Source organism: Triticum aestivum, chromosome 5D (genome assembly GCF_018294505.1).
Source record: "Triticum aestivum cultivar Chinese Spring chromosome 5D, IWGSC CS RefSeq v2.1, whole genome shotgun sequence".
In the NCBI taxonomy this organism is placed as follows: Eukaryota; Viridiplantae; Streptophyta; class Magnoliopsida; order Poales; family Poaceae; genus Triticum; species Triticum aestivum.
In genome coordinates this window covers 569,369,343-569,392,867 of record NC_057808.1, presented here as the reverse complement: position 1 = coordinate 569,392,867, position 23,525 = coordinate 569,369,343, and the positions used below count along the sequence as shown (strand labels likewise).

Below are 23,525 nucleotides of genomic sequence, written 5' to 3'. Positions count from 1 at the left end.
TTTCAACCCTTTCTGACTTCATTTGTTATTTTTCATGCATTTATTGATTATTTTGAGCTATAAGACCCTGAAATTGAAAAGCATTTCAAATGAACTCTGAAAAGGTTGAAAGTTGGCATGGTATCATCATTTCATCCACATAGCATGTGCAAGAAAGTTGAGAGGGTTACGGCAAAAACTGGATGCACTTCGTGTACAAAACGGACAATGGTATCATACTCGTCTGTTACAAAGTTGGCATGGTATCATCATAATAGTTGCGGGAGAAAGTCTTCACTTTTTCTTCGCTTGTGTCATTTGCTTATTGCGCCGTAACCATGGATAATCTTCATCGTTTATCAGGATGCTTGGGTCAGCCTTGACTTTGAAGGGAGGAATTTCATGAAACTTTTCATAATCTTCAGACATGTCTGTCTTGCCCTCCACTCCCACAATGTCCCTTTTTCCTGAAAGAACTATGTGGCGCTTTGGCTCATCGTATGATGTATTCGCTTCCTTATCTTTTCTTTTTCTCGGTCTGGTAGACATGTCCTTCACATAGATAACCTGTGCCACATCATTGGCTAGGACGAACGGTTCGTCAGTGTACCCAAGATTGTTCAGATCCACTGTTGTCATTCCGTACTGTGGGTCTACCTGTACCCCGCCTCCTGACAGATTGACCCATTTGCACTTAAACAAAGGGACCTTAAAATCATGTCCGTAGTCAAGTTCCCATATGTCCATTATGTAACCATAATATGTGTCCTTTCCCCTCTCGGTTGCTGCATCAAAGCGGACACCGCTGTTTTGGTTGGTGCTCTTTTGATCTTGGGCGATCGTGTAAAATGTATTCCCATTTATCTCGTATCCTTTGTAAGTCAATACAGTCGAAGATGGTCCCCTGGACAACGAGTACAACTCATCACAAACAGTGGTGTCACCTCTGAGACGTGTTTCCAACCAACTGCTGAAAGTCCTGATGTGTTCACATGTAATCCAGTCGTCACACTGCTCCGGGTGTTTGGAGCGCAGACTGTTCTTGTGTTCATCGACATACGGGGTCACCAAGGTAGAGTTCTGTAGAACTGTGTAGTGTGCTTGAGACCAAGAATGCCCGTCCCTGCATATTATTGAGTCCGCTCCTAGCGTGCCTTTTCCAGTCAGTCTCCCCTCATACCGCGATTTAGGGAGACCTATCTTCTTAAGGCCAGGAATGAAGTCAACACAAAACCCAATGACATCCTCTGTTTGATGGCCCATGGAGATGCTTCCTTCTGGCCTAGCGCGGTTACGGACATATTTCTTTAGGACTCCCATGAACCTCTCAAAGGGGAACATATTGTGTAGAAATACGGGCCCCAGAATGACAATCTCGTCGACTAGATGAACTAGGACGTGCGTCATGATATTGAAGAAGGATGGTGGGAACACCAGCTCGAAACTGACAAGACATTGCGCCACATCACTCCTTAGCCTTGGTATGATTTCTGGATCGATCACCTTCTGAGAGATTGCATTGAGGAATGCACATAGCTTCACAATGGCTAATCGGACGTTTTCCGGTAGAAGCCCCCTCAATGCAACCGGAAGCAGTTGCGTCATAATCACGTGGCAGTCATGAGACTTTAGGTTCTGGAACTTTTTCTCTGGCATATTTATTATTCCCTTTATATTCGACGAGAAGCCAGTCGGGACCTTCATACTGAGCAGGCATTCAAAGAAGATTTCTTTCTCTTCTTTCGTAAGAGCGTAGCTGGCAGGACCTTCATACTGCTTCGGAGGCATGCCGTCTTTTTCGTGCAAACGTTGCAGGTCCTCCCGTGCCTCAGGTGTATCTTTTGTCTTCCCATACACGCCCAAGAAGCCTAGCAGGTTCACGCAAAGGTTCTTCGTCACGTGCATCACGTCGATTGAAGAGCGGACCTCTAGGTCTTTCCAGTAGGGTAGGTCCCAAAATATAGATTTCTTCTTCCACATGGGTGCGTGTCCCTCAGCGTCATTCGGAACAGCTAGTCCGCCGGGACCCTTTCCAAAGATTACGTGTAAATCATTGACCATAGCAAGTACGTGATCACCGGTACGCATGGCGGGCTTCTTCCGGTGATCTGCCTCGCCTTTGAAATGCTTGCCTTTCTTTCGACATTGATGGTTGGTCGGAAGAAATCGACGATGGCCCAGGTACACATTCTTCCTGCATTTGTCCAGGTATATACTTTCAGTGTCATCTAAACAGTGCGTGCATGCGTGGTATCCCTTGTTTGTCTGTCCTGAAAGGTTACTGAGAGCGGGCCAATCGTTGATGGTTACAAACAGCAACGCGTGCAGGTTAAATTCCTCCTGTTTGTGCTCATCCCACGTACGTACACCGTTTCCATTCCACAGCTGTAAAAGTTCTTCAACTAATGGCCTTAGGTACACATCAATGTCGTTGCCGGGTTGCTTAGGGCCTTGGATGAGAACTGGCATCATAATGAACTTCCGCTTCATGCACATCCAAGGAGGAAGGTTATACATACATAGAGTCACGGGCCAGGTGCTGTGATTGCTGCTCTGCTCCCCGAAAGGATTAATGCCATCCGCGCTTAAACCAAACCATACGTTCCTTGGGTCAGCTGCAAACTCAGCCCAGTACTTTCTCTCGATTTTTCTCCACTGCGACCCGTCAGCGGGTGCTCTCAACTTCCCGTCTTTCTTACGGTCCTCACTGTGCCATCGCATCAACTTGGCATGCTCTTCGTTTCTGAACAGACGTTTCAACCGTGGTATTATAGGAGCATACCACATCACCTTCGCAGGAACCCTCTTCCTGGGGGGCTCGCCGTCAACATCACCAGGGTCATCTCGTCTGATCTTATACCGCAATGCACCGCATACCGGGCATGCGTTCAGATCCTTGTACGCACCGCGGTAGAGGATGCAGTCATTAGGGCATGCATGTATCTTCTGCACCTCCAATCCTAGAGGGCATACGACCTTCTTTGCTGCGTATGTACTGTCGGGCAATTCGTTATCCTTTGGAAGCTTCTTCTTCAATATTTTCAATAGCTTCTCAAATCCTTTGTCAGGCACAGCATTCTCTGCCTTCCACTGCAGCAATTCCAGTACGGTACCGAGCTTTGTGTTGCCATCTTCGCAATTGGGGTACAACCCTTTTTTGTGATCCTCTAACATGCGATCGAACTTCAGCTTCTCCTTTTGACTTTCGCATTGCGTCCTTGCATCGACAATGACCCGGCGGAGATCATCATCATCGGGCACTGGTTCCTCTTGATCTTCAGCAGCTTCCCCCGTTGCAGCATCATTGGGCACATCGTCTGGTTCCTCTTGATCTTCAGCAGCTTCCCCCGTTGCAGCATCACCGTATTCAGGGGGCACATAGTTGTCATCGTCCTCTTCTTCTTCGCCGTCTTCCATCATAACCCCTATTTCTCCGTGCCTCGTCCAAACATTATAGTGTGGCATGAAACCCTTGTAAAGCAGGTGGGTGTGAAGGATTTTCCGGTCAGAGTAAGACTTCGTATTCCCACATTTAGGGCATGGACAACACATAAAACCATTCTGCTTGTTTGCCTCAGCCACTTCGAGAAAATCATGCACGCCCTTAATGTACTCGGAGGTGTGTCTGTCACCGTACATCCATTGCCGGTTCATCTGCGTGCATTATATATAATTAAGTGTGTCAAAAACCATTACAGAACATCATGAATAGATAATTAAGTGACCAAATTAATAGAAGTTCATCATCACATTAAAACCAAAGTACATACATAGTTCTCATCTAACAACATATAGCTCTCCAGAGCATCTAATTAATTAAACCATACATTGAAACTATGTAAAACATTTCAATGCGAAAACAAATGCGATCATAATCGCAACCAAGGTAACAATTGATCCAACGGCATAATGATACCAAGCCTCGGTATGAATGGCATATTTTCTAATCTTTCTAATCTTCAAGCGCATTGCATCCATCTTGATCTTGTGATCATCGACGACATCCGCAACATGCAACTCCAATATCATCTTCTCCTCCTCAATTTTTTTTATTTTTTCCTTCAAGAAATTGTTTTCTTCTTCAACTAAATTTAACCTCTCGACAATAGGGTCGGTTGGAATTTCCAGTTCACATACCTCCTAGATAAATAAAATCTATGTCACGTTGGTCGGCATAATTTTCATAAACAATAAATGAACCAATAGTTATAAAGATAATATATACCACATCCAAGTCACAGACAGGACGAGGGCCGACGGGGGCGGATACCAAAACCATCGCACTATATAATAACAAGCAATACAATAGTAAGAAAATTAGACAAGTATCTATCTAAAGTAAGAATTTTTTTCTTTCAGAAAGAAGATAAGAACAAGAGGCTCACCACGGTGGTGCCGGTGACGAGATCGGCGCGGGCGACCGACGGCGGTGAAGATGGGAATGGGACGTGACGGGCCGCTAAACCTAGAGTAATCTCGAGGAAAATGGAGCTTTGAGGTCGAGCTTCGAGAGGAGAAAGCTAAACTAGTGTGGCTCGGGCATTTCATCGAACACCTCATGTGCATAGGAGGTGAGTTAGAGCACCACAAAGCCCTCCCCTCGCCTGCCAGAGAAAAACAGAGCACTGGAGTGCTCTACTCGCGGGCGAGGGGTATATATAGGCACCTCATTGGTCCCGGTTCGTGGCATGAACCGGGGCTAAAGGGCAGCCTGTGGTTCCGGTTCAAGCCACCAACCGGGACCAATGGTGGTGGGCCAGGAGCGAGGCCCATTGGTGCCGGTTCGTCCCACCAACCGGGACCAAAGGGGCCAGACAAACCGGGACCAATGCCCCCACGAGGCCCGGCAGGCCCCTGGCCTCACGAACCGGGACCAGTGCCCCCATTGGTCCCGGTTCTGGACTGAACCAGGACTAATGGCTGACCCGGCCTGAACCAAAGCCCTCTTTTCTACTAGTGCAGTTTGGCTTGGCCAATTGGTATGAGACTTTTTGAGCATCTTCATAGGACCAAATGACTCTGCCTTGCCCAATTTGAGATCAATTTGACACTCCATGTGAATGCACCTTCCTGATCAAGTTTCTGGACCAGATTATGCAGTTGCAAAGCAAGTGCATTAAATCTTGGTCCACTTCCTGCCAAGCTCCCCAGTATGGTAGTTCTTCCTAAGCTAATCACCCCAGACAACTCATTTGGCTCTAATCTCACCTCGGTTGAGTATTGTTTCACGGCCAAGTTTACTTCAGTAAACTTCAGAGGTTGCTTACTGTTTAACCAGAGCACTTTTAACCGAACTACCACCTTAGTTGCAACCTCCCCAGGAAGGACAAACGCCCAGACATCGTTTGGCCGGCCGTGTGCCACTGTGTGCACCAGTGCACGCGGTCATCACGAGTTTTGGCATGCAATGCGTGCGCTCTGCTGGCGTTGACCGCGTCCAGAGCGTCTCCTTGCTCGGGCCCCTCCTCTGCTCGGCGTCTCAGCGAGCACGGGCATGTCCCCTAGCTTCCTCTCGTCGTCGCCGTTCTCCTGGACCCCTCTCCCCCTCCGTCCGCTTCCTCACCGGCGCAAGCCTCCGGGCGCCCACAGACAAATAGTGGCGGTTTTGGCTAGGAGCTCGGCATCTTCTTCCTCCCTGCGCTCCCTTGGCCGTCTCTTCCCCGTGAGCTCTCCCTTTTGTTCCCTCTCGTCGCCTGCCTCCGAGCTCATGCGCGCGCACATGCGTCCGCGGCGTCGGTCACGCGTCCGCGCTGACGACACCGCGGCACACCCCTCCCCACGGCTATATAAGCCCACCCGAGGCCGTTCGACCTCACCACCAGCCTCGCCTCACTCCCATAGCCTCGCCTAGCCACTTCCCGAAGCTCGAACCGCCCCCTCGCCCTCCTCTGGCCGCCAATGCCGCTGACGGCCTCTGCTCGAATTCGAGCAAGCCTGAGCCTCTCCCCTCCTTTCTCCACCAGCGGCTCACCCACACGCCGGAGGTCCTCCCCACCCCATCTTCTTCTTGCCGAAGCCCTTGTGGTCGTGCTTCCTCAAGTCCGGCCGCCGCCCCTTGTTCTCTGCCTCCAGGAGCCACAGTCGCTCTGCACTTTCCCCGATGCTCATGGACCCCTGGTTGGGTGCAGCTTGACCTCCCGCATCCGCCGGTGGCCGGAGCTCGGTCGGAGACTGCCGGAGCTGCCCGAACCATCGCCGGCGTCACCCCTCCCCTGCCCCGTCCTCTGCTTCGGTCGGGCCAGCGAGAGGAAGAAGGAGCCAGGCCAGGCGGGCCCCATCTCCACGCAGCCCCACCTGTCGGCAGGTAGGCGTTGATCCCGCCTACCTAGCTGGATAAGTGACGGGCCCCACATCCCATGGGACCCACACGTCAGCGACCTCGCGCCCGGTCCCGCCTCTGCCTAGTCAGATAAGTGGACACGTATCCTCTCGAATACGTTTTCCTGTTAAGAAAGCGTACTTTGGTTAACTGCGACTGAAAATATGCTTCCCTTTGTAGAAAACGTATTTCGGCCGTAGGCGCTTTCAGTTTTTCTGTTTAGGCCCAGGCTGAAAAATATTTCTTTACAGATGGGTCCCTGGCAGAAAAACAGCTGTATCTTTTTGCTCGTAACTCCAAATGAGGTGATTCCAAAGCCCATTTCTTCGTCTCGTCGAGCCCATTCTATTGGTCAAACTTTCACCATGTGTTAATATTCTGGAAATGCCCTTTTTTTTCCTTGCATGTAAACAGCCCCTCCGGGAGAGAACTGTTTCCGACAAATATTTTCGTGGCTTCACCGCACTTCTTCCCGGTGCCTTCTTCACCCCCAGGAAAGCCACAATACCCACTTGCATGATAGTCATGCAATACCCACTTGCCGCTCAGTGTCTTGACCTGAAGCCTTTCACTTCGCTCGGGGGTTTCCTCCCTGATTTGGATGGATGGAACGACATGTTGCAGCGATTTGATAATATGACGAAACTTTGAATTTATGCACGATGAAACTTTGTGATGTAATTAAACCGTCATCCTCAACTAGCGTAGATCACTTTAGTTAGGGCAGTTTGGGTATGATGAACTTTGTTATTCATGTTTACGATATGTTGCTTCTATTTTTGCTAGTTCTGTCTCTTTCTGTTGCTCAGCTATATATTATGTTGCATATTATCGAATCATTGGACGATGCAGGTACACAGATCATCGATGGCGAAGAAGTGCTACGCAGTGTACGTAGGGAAGGTTCCAGGAGTATACGACGAGTGGCCTGAGTGTCAGGCCCAGGTGTACTAGTTTCCGAGTGACAGCCAGAGAGGGTTCGATAGCAGAGCCGAAGCGGAAAATAGTTAGTTTAGGTTCACCCTAGTGTGAGAGAGGGATCCGAACCAGCGCCTCAAGAAGTACTACATTATGTATGATGAGACATGTCAGTTAACTTGTATCGCTATATCTTGATTATGATGTGTCGACATGATTTGTGTTGGATGATATGATGAGACTATTATGTGTATGATATGATGAGCATATTGCATGTTTATGATATGATTAGAATATTGTATAAAACCTGTACAAAAACATCACAAATACGTAGCAAAAAAATAAAAATATAGTGGTAGCGCTCTTTAGCAGGAAGAAGTAGCGCCGTAAACAAGCCACTTAGCAGTAGTGCTGGTCACGAGCGCTGGTCAGGACAGCGCTACTACTAAGTAGGTATAGCAGTAGCACAGTACAAAAAGCACTACTGCTACAGGTTAGCTGTAGCGCTTTACTAGTAGCACAGGTTACCGTGCTACCCCTAGGCATTTTACCGCACTACTGCTAGGCTTTTCCTTAGTAGCGCCACTTTGTTTGCTTTTGCTATCTACTTTATGAGGACACGTTGTCTTGGCTTACTTTTGGAACCAAATATATGTTTCCACTTTGTCATGAACTTCCAGATCAATTGTTCTATTAAAGCCGCGTTCCGCAGTCCTCGCGGAGCGGGCTTTAACCAACTCTGTAAATTATGAGGTTAATCAATTGGATTGCCGCTCCGCTCCGGTGCAGAGCCGCGGAGCGGAGGGAATCCGAACGCGGCCTGAGTATCTTGCTTTCCTTGATTTTACTGTCCTTTTGTATGGCTTTGACAAAATGTGGCAAGCTATTGACGTAACTTATTGGGTGGATATATCATGAGCAATCATTCTAATTCTCATTTGGCAATTGTACTAGGTTTGATCCATCCCCAGCAATCTTTTTAATTCCCATTTGGCAATACTAAATGAATTGTTTAAACATTTGAACAATACGTTGAGCCAGACACCTCGCCCCAAGACGTGTTCCCTATCTAGTGATAAAAAAAGAAAAGAGGAATCAAAATGACACGAAGGGAAGGAATTGACCATCAGTGACAAAATCGGAACACCATTGTGATGTGCATCAGTACACGTAGTAGTTTGACCAGAAAAGGCAACACACTAATTTGTGAAAAAAAGCAACATGAAAAGTAAACACGCAAATAGTGTCACAGGCTGGAACTCGGACCAAAACAGACAAGCCCATAGTAAGTGTAGAATACAAAATAGAAACCGAGCCTACAGAAAGGGGAGCAACTAATTAACGAGCGCTCCTTCAGGAGCCTCGCAACGATCAGCGCTACTTGGCGAGCTCTCAGCCATTCACCACGTGTCGCGCTCTGGACGCTCCCTCCGGATTTCGTTTTTTTATTTTTCCGCACGCGTTTTCGGCTTTTTAAACGGTTTTTTCCCGGGTTTTTTTGACGTTTTGGTTTTTCCCCGGTCTTCCTTAGCGTTTCAATCAAAAAAAATTTGGAAAAAAAAATTTTTGCTCGAAAAAATGCGTTTACTTTTTTTTCTTTCGTGAAAAGTCACGTTTTTTTTCGCGAGAGGCACGGTTGTGCTTTAGCGAGAGTCACGGCTGTGCCTTTCGGAAACAAAAAAACGCGTTTTTTGTTTTTTTTTTTATTTCGCGAGTCACGGTTTTACTTCCGCGAGAGGCACGGTTGTGCTTTCGTGAGAGTCACGGCCGTGCCTCTCGGAAAGGGAAAAACAAAACGTGTTTTCTGTTTTTTTTTCTTTCGCGAGAGTCACGGTTTTGCTTCCGCGAGAGGCACGATTGTGCTTTTGCGAGAGTCACGGCCGTGCCTCTCGAAAAGGGAAAAAATACGTGTTTTCTGTTTTTTCTTCGCGAGAGTCACGGTTTTGCTTTTGCCAGAGGCACGGTTGTGCTTTCGCGAGAGTCACCGGCGTGCCTCTTTTGGAAAGGGAAAAAACGCGTTTTTTGTTTTTTTTCTTTCCACGAGAGTCACGGTTTTGCTTCCACGAGAGGCACGGTTGTGATTTCGCGAGAGGCACGGGCGTGCCTCTTTCGGAAAGGGAAAAAACCGTGCTCCCGGTTTGGTTTTTTCGTCCGGTTTTTTTCGTGAAAAAAAAGTTCGTCAAAACCTATCAACATGGGATCTAGTTTTGAAGATCTCGACGCGAGGAATCCAATGATGAAAACAGTTTGAGATTTGGATGCACGGTTTAAGAGATAAAACGTTTTGAATAAATGAATCTACGAAAAAATGGAAAACTCCCAGGTTGCGACAAGTGGCGCGCTGCATGTGCGCCACTTGTCGTGACCTGGGAAGATGGAGTGTTCTTTGCAACGAGTACTCTTTAATTTGTGATTTCGTACAAAAAGCCCAACAAAGAAAAATCACAAACCAGCGACGAGAGCCGACTGAGTCTTAAACAGACCCAAAAACAAAATAAATAAAAGCCTAAGTCTAGCTCAGTTAAACGGAAACAAAAAAACACAGACACAGACATGTGCTCTGGACAGCCACAATCGAACGGAGTCGACTGCTAATTCTCGGTAGTCTTAGCTCTTCAATCTATTTATCTCGCACTTTAATAATTTCAATTTGAAGGAAAACAAAATCCTTGCATCTGTGGTCGGCCAGCTTAAGATAAGAAGAAGAGTCCACAAACATGAATGGGTCACGACAAGTAAAGTACTCTACAAGCTAGATGAGGATGACGATCTTCACTCAAGAGTCGATAAAGATCTTCAAGCACCAAAATCAAAATTAAGTGTGGCGGGCACTTACTTGTAGTACGTGGCCTGGCCACTCACTACCACTTGCTGCAACGCACACCCTATAAGACACCATCATCACCCTAGCAGTTTGTACAACACCAAGAGGGAGCACTTGCCAATCACTCACTCGACCTCAATGAATCCCATGGCCAAATGCTGCCTACTGCTCCTCCCCATCTTCTTCTTGGCATTTCTCTTGCCCGAGGCGCACGCGACTTCGTGCCACCCCGACGACCTCCGTGCGCTGCAGGACTTTGTTAGGAACCTCAGCGGCGGGGGTGTCCTCCTCCAGGCCACGTGGTTCGGCACCGCATGCTGCAGCTGGGAAGGTGTGAGCTGCGATGCCGCCAGTGGCCGTGTCATGGCACTGCGCCTCCCCAAGCGCGGCCTTGTGGGGCCCATTCCAGGAACCTCCCTCGCAGGCCTTGCGCGGCTCAAGGAGCTCGATCTTGGCTCCAACAACTTTCAAAACATCTCAGGGGTACTCACCGTGTTGTGTGGGTGCCAGAACCTCACCACGCTGATTCTCACCAAGAATTTCGGTGGTGAGGAGCTACTAGGCGATGGTATTATTGGCGGGTTCAAGAGCCTCGAGGTGCTGGCCCTTGGTGATTGTGCTCTCAAGGGCAGGGTTCCGAAATGGTTGTTTCAATGCAAGAAAATGGAGGTGCTTGATTTGTCCGGCAACCAATTGGTGGGCACCATCCCATCATGGATTGGTGAGCTTCACCACCTTTGCTACTTGGATCTCTCAAACAATTTATTGGTTGGCGATGCACCTAAGAGTTTGGCACTGCTAAAGGGGCTCGCCCCTGATGGGCGTTCACAAGGCATGGTTTTCGCTAACATGCCGTTGTATGTGAAGCATAACAGAATCACACTCGGACGACGACTTAACGAGCTCCCAAATGTCATAACAGGGATCAACAACATTGTGAGATCTGGGAGCAAGAATGTTATATGTGGGAACGACAACACTGTCATATTTGGGGATGAAAACACCATATCCGGAAATGAAAACACCGTATCTGGGAACAACCATGTCGTATCTGGGAGTAAGCATGTCGTATCTGGGAGCAGGCATGGCATAACTGGGAGAAACAGTTTCGTATCCGGGAGCTACAATAACGTATCTGGGATTTACCATGTCGTATCTGGGAGTAACAATGTAGTATTTGGGAGCAACAATTCTGTATCTGGGAGGAACCATATTGTATCTGGGGACAACAAGGTTATAACAGGAGGTTGATGTGTGTATGTGTGTGTGGGGGGGGGGGGGGGGGGGGGGGGGGAGAGATCATGCCTCCTTTTGAACTTCTAGGCTACTTGAGGAGTCAAGATGGGATGATGTTGAGGCTTTTGTAGTATTTTCGCTGCTACTATCCAAGGTTGATGACATGATGTTCGATAAATAATGTACATAAGTTGACGCAGGAGATGTGTCTCCCTATGCCTCGCGTACGTATGTTGTAATAGTCGAACATTTATGGTCTATGTATTGTAATATATTGTGGTTTGGTTTGTATGCCAAGTTGTATTGTGTATCTTTAAGGTGGTACATCTTTATGCATGCACAGCACAGGGGGTCCGGTCGATTATACTCCTTGAGGTGAGTGGCAACTCGCAATGGCAACGCAAGCATATTATTTATTCCTTGCCTTGCGGTGTTGTTCCGTTGTTTTATACTTTGCTTTGATCCATACATACACCAAAACAAGGCAGCAGCAGCAACAGCACGTCCATGTCTCAAATATTCTTCCTCTTCTTCTTCTTCTTCTTCTTCTTCCGGCAAACCAAACCAGTCCAAGTATTAAGAGATCAATCACTATCCGCCATATTCATACGACCTCGAGAGGTACTGCAGCAACGTACGCAGGAATGCCGCCGCCGCCTCAGCAGCAGCAGTCGCAGCCGCAAACATCAGTACAAGGAGGTGGGAGCCGCGCCCGTCGCATCGTGCACCGCACTAGGGACAGCTGTGTGGCCGTCTTATGCAGCACGCTCTGCTCTGTCTTCCTCGCCGTCATCCTCGTGGCTGGCGTGGCCCTCTTCGTCGCCTGGCTCAGCCTCCGCCCGTGCTTCGCCCTCGCCTCTTCTCCCTCTCCGGCCTGGTCCCGAGAAGGCAGGCCGCCTTCAACATGTCAGACCGCAACCTTAACCGCCACATCGACATCTAGTATCACGGTGCCACGCGGGCGTCACTCCGCTTCTACGACCCGCTGGTGGCCTCCGGCCCGGCCTTCCACGCCGACTAGTAATAGCCAAACATGACCACCGTTGCATCGGCACACCGAGAAGAAAACCGGGGAAGATCCCCGAGAAAGAGCCTCCGGGAAGGGTTCCTGTCACGAAATTGTCACGGCAGATGTCCTAGTGTGAGGACTTAGTTGTGGAGCCATCGCAACGTGGTTAGCTTAAAGGGGTTAAACGGAACAAAGGACACGGAAAGTTTATACTGGTTCGGCTCCTTGCGGTGAAGGTAAAGGCCTAATCCAGTTTGAGGTGGTATTACTTATGTCTCGATTACCAGAGAGCGATTACGCTTGACCTAGCTTTCGATCTATTGTCTCTTGCCCTAAACTGCCGTCGGGTCGTCCCTTTATATTCATAGGTTGACGCCCTGCGGCTTACAAAGTCCCGGTCGGTTCATAAACGTGTCTGGCCTGATCACTGATTACACTTGCCTTACAAGATAAGTTATACATATATGGCGGTTTACACTTATGGGTTTTAAGCCGCCCCTGGGCTTTGGGCCCTTTTAACAAGTCTGCTTCATGAACCACCATCTTCAACATCTTCATGGGCTTCGTCTTGATGAACCGCCATTAGGATAACCCGGCTCCTCCTGGGTGGGTCATACCCAATAGTTATATCCCCAACATTAGGCCCCAGGTTGATTTGAAGTTGTTCATGTCAATCTCCAACACTTCGAAAAATCCTTCTCTGTTCGTTCTTTGCGAGACATTCTAACCCGCCATGACATCATCTCCTGGAATTACGGAAAACCGCCATGACGTCATCTGTCATTGATTTCGCACAATATCCAGCATATCTTAACAGATCCTTATCTTTTAATAACCTCCCAAAAATCGAGGCGTCCTATTAGTTGGATAATCATTCTTTGGCCTCCTCGTTTTTCGCGCCCACCTGTTAGCCTTCTCCTTATAAATAGGGCCAGGAAGTCCTCTTTCCATTTTCCCTTCTTTTCCTTCTCGTCTTCCACCTCTCTCCGCGACGCATCTGCATGCCTGAGCACTGCCGCCGCCGCGAAGCTCATCGTCTTCCTCGACCATGGCCGCTGCATCGACCTGAACGGGACCAGAGAAAAACTGCGGCGCCTCTCCATTACTCATCGGATCCAGTAAGCACCTTATCATCTCCACCATAGATCTCCATTAGGGTTTCTGCAGTCCTTACGAGTTCATCATCGTTCCTCGTCACGCTTCTGTTTAACCCTTACTTTGATCCTACACTAGCCTTTAAAGTATGCAGAACCTGTTTATATCCTTTGCCAACATCACTGAATATACATTTTAGATGCAAAAATCTTGCCAATGTGCTAGTTCCTCCACTGCTGCAATATTTAGGCTTTAATTTATTTTCTTTTTCCACCCAACGCTAGATCGAAATCACCTGCTCCAGTCTGTAAAACCTGTTTATTCAACACTTAGCAGATTTCACTCTTTCATAGATACCAATCTTGGTCATGGCGGCTTACATCACCGGTTATTACTAGCCATATGTCATTAGGCCCCATTTAAGCCGCCACTCTGAATACATACTGTAGCATTTTACTTCCGGCTTAATGAATCAACTTAAACCGGCAAAAAAATTCTTTCTTTTAGGCTTCTTTCTTCACAATGCCGCCAAAGACAGTCACTTCATGTAATTGGGTTCCCTCCATTATCACTGAGAATACGCTCAAAGACTTTGTCAAAATCGGCTATCTGCCAGCAAAAAATGGCATGCATTATCGCGCCCCCAATCCAGACAAAGAAAAACCTCAGCCAAAGGATGATGAAGTCATTGTTTTTACTGATCACATGAATCGGGGCTTCTCACCGCCAGGTTCTAAATTTTTCCGAGATGTTCTGCACTTCTTTCAACTTCATCCTCACGACATCGGACCCAATTCCGTGTCAAACATCTGCAACTTTCAAGTTTTCTGTGAAGTGTCCCTTCAAGAGGAGCCCAGCGTTGAACTCTTTAGAGAATATTTTTATTTGAACCGCCAAAACGAGTTCACGAACGGACCCATCTTGGAACTTGGGGGAATCTCAAGTCAACGAAGAAGAGATGCTATCTTCCCCTATGCTTGCTTGCCAAGTCACCCCAAAGATTGGAACCAGACATGGTTTTACTGCAAAGATACTTCTCCGACTGACGAGAATCCCCTACCGGGTTATCATGTCCAGTGTCTTGACCCAAAGCATCGTCTTCCTGGAAAGCTTACCACTGCTGAACGTGCAAAGCTTGCTCCCACCATTGCAAAGGTCAAGGCTCTGCTGGGAAATGGGTTAACCGGCATTGACTTGGTCCGATGCTGGGTTTCTTGGCGAATCATACCCTTGAGCCGCCGACCCGGCTTAATGTGTACCTACACGGGTGGTACAAAGGATCCACTGCGCCACAGCTCTGTGCGTTTAACTGACGAGGCAATCAATGAGATGACAAAGACCCTTCTGAATGAAGATCCGGAAGACTGTAGCAAAGTGAGTCTGAACCCTTTCTGCAAACTTAACCCACCACCGGATGTGAGTTTCCAACTTACTTACTTTTACCTCATCATTCAAATACTTTATTAACTCAGCTTTGATGACTTTCACAGGCTGAATCTGATTTTTGAAAAAAGAAATATGACCATGAAGCTGCCAAAAAGGCCAGGGCTGCCAAGAAAGCCGCCAAGAAAACTGCCAAGAAAACTAAGAAGAAATCAAGTGCTTCCGAGATGTTTGAACTGAATGACAGCTCTGAGTCGGAGGTAGCCCTTGACTCCCTTGGCTCCTTTTTCAACTATCTTATTGACACTGATTATTATCAGGATGACACGGGGGCCAGCCAAGCAGTTGAAGAAGAGGTAACTATTATTTCCTCCGGCTTAGCACCTTTGCCAGGACAGAAAATTCGATGAGTAACCCGGAAAGTATGCTTTTCACACCCCTTAGCTCATTTGGATCCTCACTTTATTTTGAAGCAACAGCAGCACGAGCAACGGCGATAGACTCAGACCAGGGGAGGTGAAGAATTATCCTCTGGCTTACCGAATACTCCAGCTCCGCAGAAGCGGCGAAACGAGGTCTTTCCAAATTTAAACTCTTTTTACCCATTGGCGGGTCTCATTCGCCAGCCACTTAATTCTTCCGACTCAAACTACCAGGAGGCTTCTCGCTCTTCTTCTGGCGACTCATCACAGACCCAATTGCCGGCTTTCAAGACTGCTCCTGGGTAATAACAATTCCTTCACTTTCAATTGCCTTATACTTTTTTTATATCTGTACTGACCTCTCATGACCCATGCAGTGGAAAGGCAAAGACTAGCACGAAGGCAAAGGTGATCAAGCCGGCTGAAGATCCCAAAGTTCCTGAGCCGGAACAACAAATTCCAGCATCTGACACCTCCTTGGTACAACCCGACGAGCCTGTCCATGACATTCCACCAGAGATTCTTGACCTCTCCAGCGACCAGACAAAACTCAATCCTTTGAGTACTGAATCGTCAAGCCCACTTAAACCGTCAGAGACACATGCCGATGATGTTGTGATCACTGGCACCGGCTTTAAAGAGCCGGGAAATCCAACTGTCTTGGCTAAGCACTCCGCTAAACAGGAGTTCATTGAAAAGCAGAAAGTGAGATTTGATGTCGCCCACTATTCTCAACTAAGCAGTAGTGAAGTACTCTATGGCTACCTCAACCAAGTACACACCAGCTGCGATCTTGAAATCGATATGGTGAAGCAGATGCATCAAAAATATGAGGTATGAATTCCTGCTTAAATAAGTTATGTACATCATGTCAGCCCCCAAGTCTACTAGGTATGATAGGATTGAATATGTTGTAGACTTAGAATAACCATGAGCATCTTTGGTAGAACCTTCCAAAGCCGGCTTTCACCATTAAAGTTAAACCGGATTTTAAACAATTAACATTGCATCCGTAGTCCCCAAGGGCCGGTTTAATCAGCATGATTGAGCCGGTCCTATTCACCATTGTTTATAAAGGAGAGCTTAGCTGTATAGCCCCCATGAACCGGCTGTGATTATTTATGGCACAACCGGGTCATCGTAAAGTAGTAAGGAGATGCAAGCAATATGCATTAGCCCCCAAGCGCCAAGTACTCTTGCTTGCAAAGTGCTTGGGACTTATTCACATGAGCCGTTGTATGAAGAATTTTTTCGGCAGGCATTAGCCCCCAAGTGCCAAGTACTCTTGCTTGCAAAGTGCTTGGGACTTATATTCCTGTAACCCGGATATGAATGTGTTTGCAACTCTGTGCTTATACAGGATGCCACTGTTGAACTTCAATCACAATTGGCTGATGCAAAGACCCGGCTGGAGAATCAAGAATCTGAGACCCGGAAAGCCGATTCAAAATTCCAATTTAGCGTGGTTGAAACGGAAAAACTGAAGACCAGCTTTGAGGCTGAAAGAAACGACTGGGCTGAAGAGAAAACTGCTTTGACACAGCGGGCTGAAAAAGCGGAGGCGGTTCTTCAAGAGGTGACCACTGAGCTCACCGGTTTAAAAGACCGTGTATCCCAGATGGTTTCTGCTATCTTTGGTGAGTCGCCTTGCTAACATCAAAATTGAATTTCTTCCTTGATGGTATAAACCACCTCTAACCAATCTATGACTATTACTCAGGTCCCAGGAGCAGCAATCTTAACCAAGATATGCTTGTGAAGCTCAAGGCTGTTTACACACTTGTTGAACAGCTATATACTGGAGCTCAGCGTGCACTGGTCACAATTTCTCCGACTAATCAAGCACCTACTCTCTTGATTGATGTCTTGAAAACACTCTCTGTGCTGCCTGCTAGGATGGACGAGATGAAGCAATCATCTGCAAGAGCCGGTGCCGTGACAGCTTTAAGCCGGGCCAAGGCATGGCTAACGGAGCTAGACCCGGCCGAGATAGCTACTGGGTACCCAAGCTTAAAGGAAGATGGCACTCCCTTTGAGAAGAAAGACTTCACTGCCTGCGTAAAGGAGATCCGTCCCCTGGCCAGCCTGATTGCAAATGAAGCGGATCTTTCAAAATACCAACCGGCTTACAGCATGGAGAATCAGAAGATACCCACGCCGGCTTATAAAGTGATGGGTCTAATCCCCCCAATTCGTAAGCATACTTTCACCCCTGAAGTTGAACCGTCTGAACTTATAGATGATGAAGCTGAATTTCAAGCCTTATTTGGCATCGATTGGTCATCACCAAATTTCCAGACGGCGGAGGAGGACGAAGAACCGAAGAAGGATGATCCAGAAGCCTCAAGTCATCAATGCCAAGAGTGAACCGTTGGGCGGTTTATATATTTGATTCTTTGAAAACACTTGATCTTTTTTGGCTCACTGAGTCATGTAATAGGCTAGTGAAACTTTGATCTGTCGTGCCATCGTGCACGTTTTGGTTTTGCGCAACACTGTTTGATCCGCCATTTGAAAAGCTACCATTTTGTGCTTATGATGACGTCAATTTATGTAGATGAGTTTAATCATTACCCTGCACACAAGTAAATCACAAGTGCCCTGGCGGTTTACCGCAGGACGGGTCATAATACCCCATATAAAGCCACTGATGACTAAAACAGTGCATAACCAGGGTCGGTGTAATGATAATTAGATATAATCAAAAATATCATACCTGTGATATGTGATTAAACTGCCGGCTTATCATATCAATTCAGTAAGGGTGATAACCCAAAACTTGAAAGACAATACTTCCAAGTATTTAATATCATCATATATTGGCGACTTATCATCCAAAGCCAGGCCGGGTTATCAGAAACCACGGATATACTCAAACATGAGCTATAAGAATTGAGGCTAAATGGCCTGAATCATTTTAAATCATATGTCAATATGATACCAAGATGAACCCAAAAATGTTCAAAAAATGAATCAAAGCGAGAAAACGAGGCTTTCATAGGCCGCCAAGCCTAAGGCTCCGAGGCTTTCATGGGCCGCCAAGCCACTGAGTTAACCTTTTACACTTTGTGAATCCGGCCTCACATGACCACCGTTTAACCTTGACAAGTTCAGGGTCTATGTAAGATTGACTTGTCGAGAGTTGACAAGTTCAGGGTCTATGTAAGATTGACTTGTCAAGAGTCCGGCTTGTCATTCCGGGACTACCCGGGCAGAGTGGCTGACTCTACAAAGCAGGAGAACCCGGAAGGTTTTGGTGAATACACCTGGTGTTCCAACCCAGCTCACAAGGGTAGTAACGCTATGTTATCTTTGGTGAATACACCTATGTTTGAACAGGATGCCCCCAAGTGCTTTGTGGCGTTGCGCCGATCAAGAGGGATATTCACAGCTGTGCTCGATGAGCAGGAAGCCCCCAAGTGACCATTAGAGGTGTGGCTTTGAGCCAATCAAGAGGGATATTCACAGTTATGCTCAATGAGCAGGAAGCCCCCAAGTGACCATTGGAAGTTTGGCATTGAGCCGATCAAGAGGGATATTCACAGCTATGCTCAATGAGCAGGAAGCCCCCAAGTGACCATTAGAATGAAAAAGACTCATTACTCTTGGAAACGAAACGGCAGAGGCCCTGCTTTATCAGGGATGCCGGCTTTATTATAATCATCATAATATATACATTGTCAAGATATGTACATTGTAAGAGCTGGTGGCTCAAGTGTAGTAAGGCCGAAGATGAGCAATATTCCACGGCCGACGGGTCTCCTTCTCCGACGTGCGTGAGTCCTTGTGGTCTCGAACATTGATAAGGTAGTATGATCCATTATTCAGATTCTTGCTGACCACAAAAGGCCCTTCCCAAGGTGGGGATAGTTTATGCATATCAGTCTGATCCTGAATAAGCCGGAGCACCAGGTCACCTTCTTGAAAAGTTCTGGTTTTAACCCGGTGGCTGTGATAACGGCGCAGATCTTGCTGGTAAATCACCGAACGAGCCGCCGTGATGTCACGCTCCTCATCCAATCAGGGATCGCATGAAGAGCCGCCACCAACTGTGCTTTCGGGTTAGGAATAGCCAGAAGGGTTATGCAGAATATCCAGGAAAGTGTTAGGTGGCACCGGCTTAAGCTAAGACCCTAACTGGCTTAAAGCATCAGCCGCCTCATTTTTCCAGTGATCAACATGTTCAAGTTGACATCCCTTAAAGTGACCTGCAATAGCATCAACCTCTCGACGATAAGCCGCCATGAGTGGATCCTTAGAATCCCACGTGCCAGAAACTTGCTGAGCTACCAGATCTGAGTCGCCGAAACACCTTACCCGGCATAAGTTCATCTCTTTAGCCATCCGAAGACCATGGAGCAAGGCCTCATACTCAGCTGCATTGTTAGTACAAGGGAACATCAGCCGGAGAACATAAGAAAATTTATCACCTCGTGGGGAAGTTAATACAACTCAGCCCCCGAGCCTTCCAACTGCCTGGACCCATCAAAGTGAATAGTCCAATATGTGTTATCTGGCTTCTCCTCAGGCATCTGCAACTCTGTCCAATCATTGATAAAATCCACAAGTGCTTGAGATTTGATGGCTGTACGAGGCACATATTTCAAACCATGAGGTCTAAGCTCAATGGCCCATTTGGCCACCCGACCTGTGGCTTCTCTGTTTTGAATAATATCCCCTAAAGGGGCAGAACTAACCACAATGATAGGATGACCCAAAAAATACTGCTTAAGCTTCCGGCTAGCCATGAAAACCCCATACACAAACTTCTGCCAGTGCGGATATCTCTGTTTGGACTCAATAAGCACCTCACTGATGTAATAAACAAGCCGTTGAACCGGATATTCCTTGCCTGGCTCCTTCCTTTCCACCACAATGGCTACACTAACAGCTCGACTATTGGCAGCCACATACAACAACAAAGGCTCTTTATCAATGGGAGCAGCGAGAACGGGCGGCTCAGCCAACTGTTTCTTCAAATCCTCAAACGCTTGATTAGCAGCATCACTCTAAACAAAGTGATCTGTCTTCTTCATCATCTGGTAAAGAGGGATAGCCTTCTCACCCAACCGGCTTATGAACCGGCTTAAGGCCGCAATATGACCCGCCAAACGCTGAACATCATTAATACATGCCGGCTTAGCCAGAGAGGTAATAGCCTTTATCTTCTCCGGGTTAGCTTCCATACCTCGTTCAGAAACTAGAAAACCCAAAAGTTGACAAGCTGGTAGACCAAAAACGCATTTGGCCGGGTTAAGCATCATCTTATAAACCTGAAGATTGTCAAAGGTCTCCCTTAAATCATCAATCAGGGTCTCCTTCTTCCTAGACTTCACCACAATGTCATCCACATAAGCATGAACATTACGCCCGATTTGATTATGAAGGCAATTTTGCACACACCGTTGGTAAGTCGCCTGGGCACTCTTGAGCCCAAAAGGCATGGATACATAGCAGAAGGCTCCAAATGGAGTAATGAAAGTTGTCTTCTCCTGGTCCTTAACTGCCATCTTGATCTGATGAAAACCAGAATAAGCATCCAAAAAGCTCAAACGCTCACAACCCACCGTATAGCATCAATAATTTGATCAATACGAAGGAGAGCAAAAGGATCAGCCGGACAAGCCTTATTTAAATCCATGTAATCCACACACATACGCCAAGTGCCGTTCTTCTTAAGCACCAGCACCGGGTTAGCCAACCACTCGGGATGGAAGACTTCAACAATGAACCCAACCGCCAAGAGCCGGGCCACTTCTTCACCAATAGCCTGATGCCTTTCTTCATTAAATCAACGAAGGAATTGCTTGACCGGTTTAAACTTCGGATCAATATTGAGAGTGTGCTCAGCGAGTTTGCTCGGTACACCCAGCATGTCAGATGGTTTCCATGCAAAGATGTCCCCGTTCTCACGGATGAACTCGATGAGCGCGCTTTCCTATTTTGGATCCAAATTAGCACTGATGCTGAACTACTTGGATGAATCGCTAGGAACGAAATCAACTAGCTTAGTGTCATCTGCCGACTTGAACTTCAAGACTAGGTCATGCTCCATAGTTGGCTTCTTCAAAGATGTCATATCTGCCGGGTCAACATTATCTTTATGAAACTTCAACTCCTCTGTTGCACAGATAGACTCAGCATACGCAGTGTCACCTTCTTCACACTCCAAAGCTATCTTCCGGCTTCCATGCACTGTGATAGTCCCCTTGTGACCCGGCATTTTGAGCTGCAGATAAACATAACAAGGCCGTGCCATGAACTTGGCCTAAGCCGGCCGTCCAAACAGAGCGTGATAAGGGCTCTTGATCTTGACCACTTCAAAAGTCAACGTCTCAGATCTGGAGTCATACTCATCCCCAAAAGCCACTTCCAGAGCTATTTTACCAACCGGGTATGCCAACTTACCAGGCACCGCACCGTGAAAAATAGTGTTCGACGGCTTAAGATTTTTATCAGTTAATCCCATGCGACGGAAAGTTTCATAATAAAGGATATTAATAGTACTGCCTCCATCCATGAGTACCTTGGTGAACTTGTACCCTCCAACCTGAGGTGCCACCACCAAAGCCAATTGACCCGGATTATCAACCCGGGGCGGGTGATCCTCACGACTCCACACAATGGGATGCTCGGACCATCGCAAGTAACGGGGAACCGCCGGCTCAACGGCGTTTACAACTCTTTTACGAAGCTTCTGGTCTCTCTTGCTTAAACTCGTGGTAAAGACGTGGTACTGCCCACTATTCAACTGCTTCGGGTTACTTTGATACCCAGACTGCTGTTGCTGACTCCCCTGACCGGATTGTTGATGATAACCACCCTGATTGCCTTGATTGCTTGGGTGATCCTGGAAACCGGAATTAGAACCGCCACCACCGTAACCCGTGCCATGAGAACCGCCACCACCGGAACCTGAGCCGTCGCTCGGTCCATGATTGTTCTGGAATAAATCAGAATTTTTGAACTCCATCATAATGTAGTAGTCTTTCCAAATGTGACTAGATGGTCTTTCCCGCGAACCATGCTTTGGGCAGGGCTGATTCAGCATATGCTCAAGATTGAGACCTGCCCCTCCTGCCCGAGGAGGTGGCTTCCCCTTACGACGCTGACCATTATTCTACGTATTGGTATTGGCCACAAAATCTGAATTTTTATCGGCCTTGCGCTTACCATTGCCCCCCTGGCCCGCCAGGTTATGATGCTGACCCTTGGTGTTGCCACTCTTCTTTCCCTTTCCCGGCTTTTCATCATCAGACTCGGGGTCCTTGGTACTATCAGAGTCGGCATATTTAATTAGAGCCGCCATCAGCTCCCCCATATCATTGCACTGGCGCTTGAGCTGCCCTAGCTTCTGTTTAAGAGGCAAAAACGGCAATTCTTCTCTAACATTAGGACTGCTGAGGCGGCATTGATGTTATCCGATGAGTGCAAGATAGCTTTGACCCGGCGCACCCAATGGGTCGTGGACTCGCCCTCTTCTTGGGCGCAGGCATCCAAATCCACAATTGATATGGGCTGTTTGCACGTATCCTTAAAATTCTGGATAAACCGGGCCTTTCACTCGGCCCACGATCCAATGGAGTTGGCAGGCAGCCCTTTTAACCAAGTACGGGCCGTCCCATCCAGCATCATGGTGACGTATTTGGCACATGCAACATAGCTAACCTCCCGCAGCTCCATGGCCATCTCGTAACTCTCAATCCACGCTTCAGGGGGGTAAATCGGCCGTGTAATTAGGCACCTTACGAGGTCCATTGAAATCCTTGGGCAGACGCTCATTACACGGAGCCGGCACTAAACATGGTACACATGTGCTTCTAGAGGTCACGCCTGCCTCCACCGAAGTCGTCGGATAAGCCGGAAGATGTTGATGAGTCGCCTGCACAGCCGCCAGTTCAGCTTCTCGACGTGCTCTGGTCTGGTCCACCAAATCCCGTGCACCATCACGCGCCGGGTCATATCCACACAGCTAGTTACGGTGCCTATCACTGCTTGAGACGGCCCGTGAGTCCATGTGTCTGCTATAACTCCGGCTTGGGCAAGGGGTCGAGTGAACCCTCTCACGACTGTAAGAATATGCCTCCTGCTGTACCAGCGCTGTCTGAAGAAGCTCTCTTGCCTTCCGCATTTCAACCGCAGCTAGAGACTCGCCTTCCACTGGGAGAGCCGCCAACCATGTCGCCGCAGCGATCATGTTATCCAACGGGTTAGAATAATGACCCGGTGGTGTTGGCACATATCATGGCGGGGTATTATTCAGACGAGGCGGGTCCGTCGTGCGTGGCTGAACCGGCGCTCCGGTCCTAGGCATGGTCACCACCCGATTTACCTCTGGCG

General features: G+C 47.7%; 1 protein-coding gene across 1 annotated transcript; it reads left to right on the top strand.

Moving 5' to 3' along the window:
* Window positions 1-10,152: 10,152 nt before the first annotated feature.
* Window positions 10,153-11,324, top strand: LOC123126316 (phytosulfokine receptor 2). The gene has a single exon (XM_044546681.1). It carries the CDS (start codon window positions 10,179-10,181, stop codon window positions 11,289-11,291), a length of 1,113 nt encoding a protein of 370 aa, XP_044402616.1. The 5' UTR covers window positions 10,153-10,178; the 3' UTR covers window positions 11,292-11,324.
* The last annotated feature ends 12,201 nt before the right edge of the window (window positions 11,325-23,525 follow it).

Bases quoted from the DNA above. Each gene is read 5' to 3' on its own strand.
- LOC123126316 (XM_044546681.1), top strand. From the start codon at position 10,179: ATGAATCCCATGGCCAAATGCTGCCTACTGCTCCTCCCCATCTTCTTC.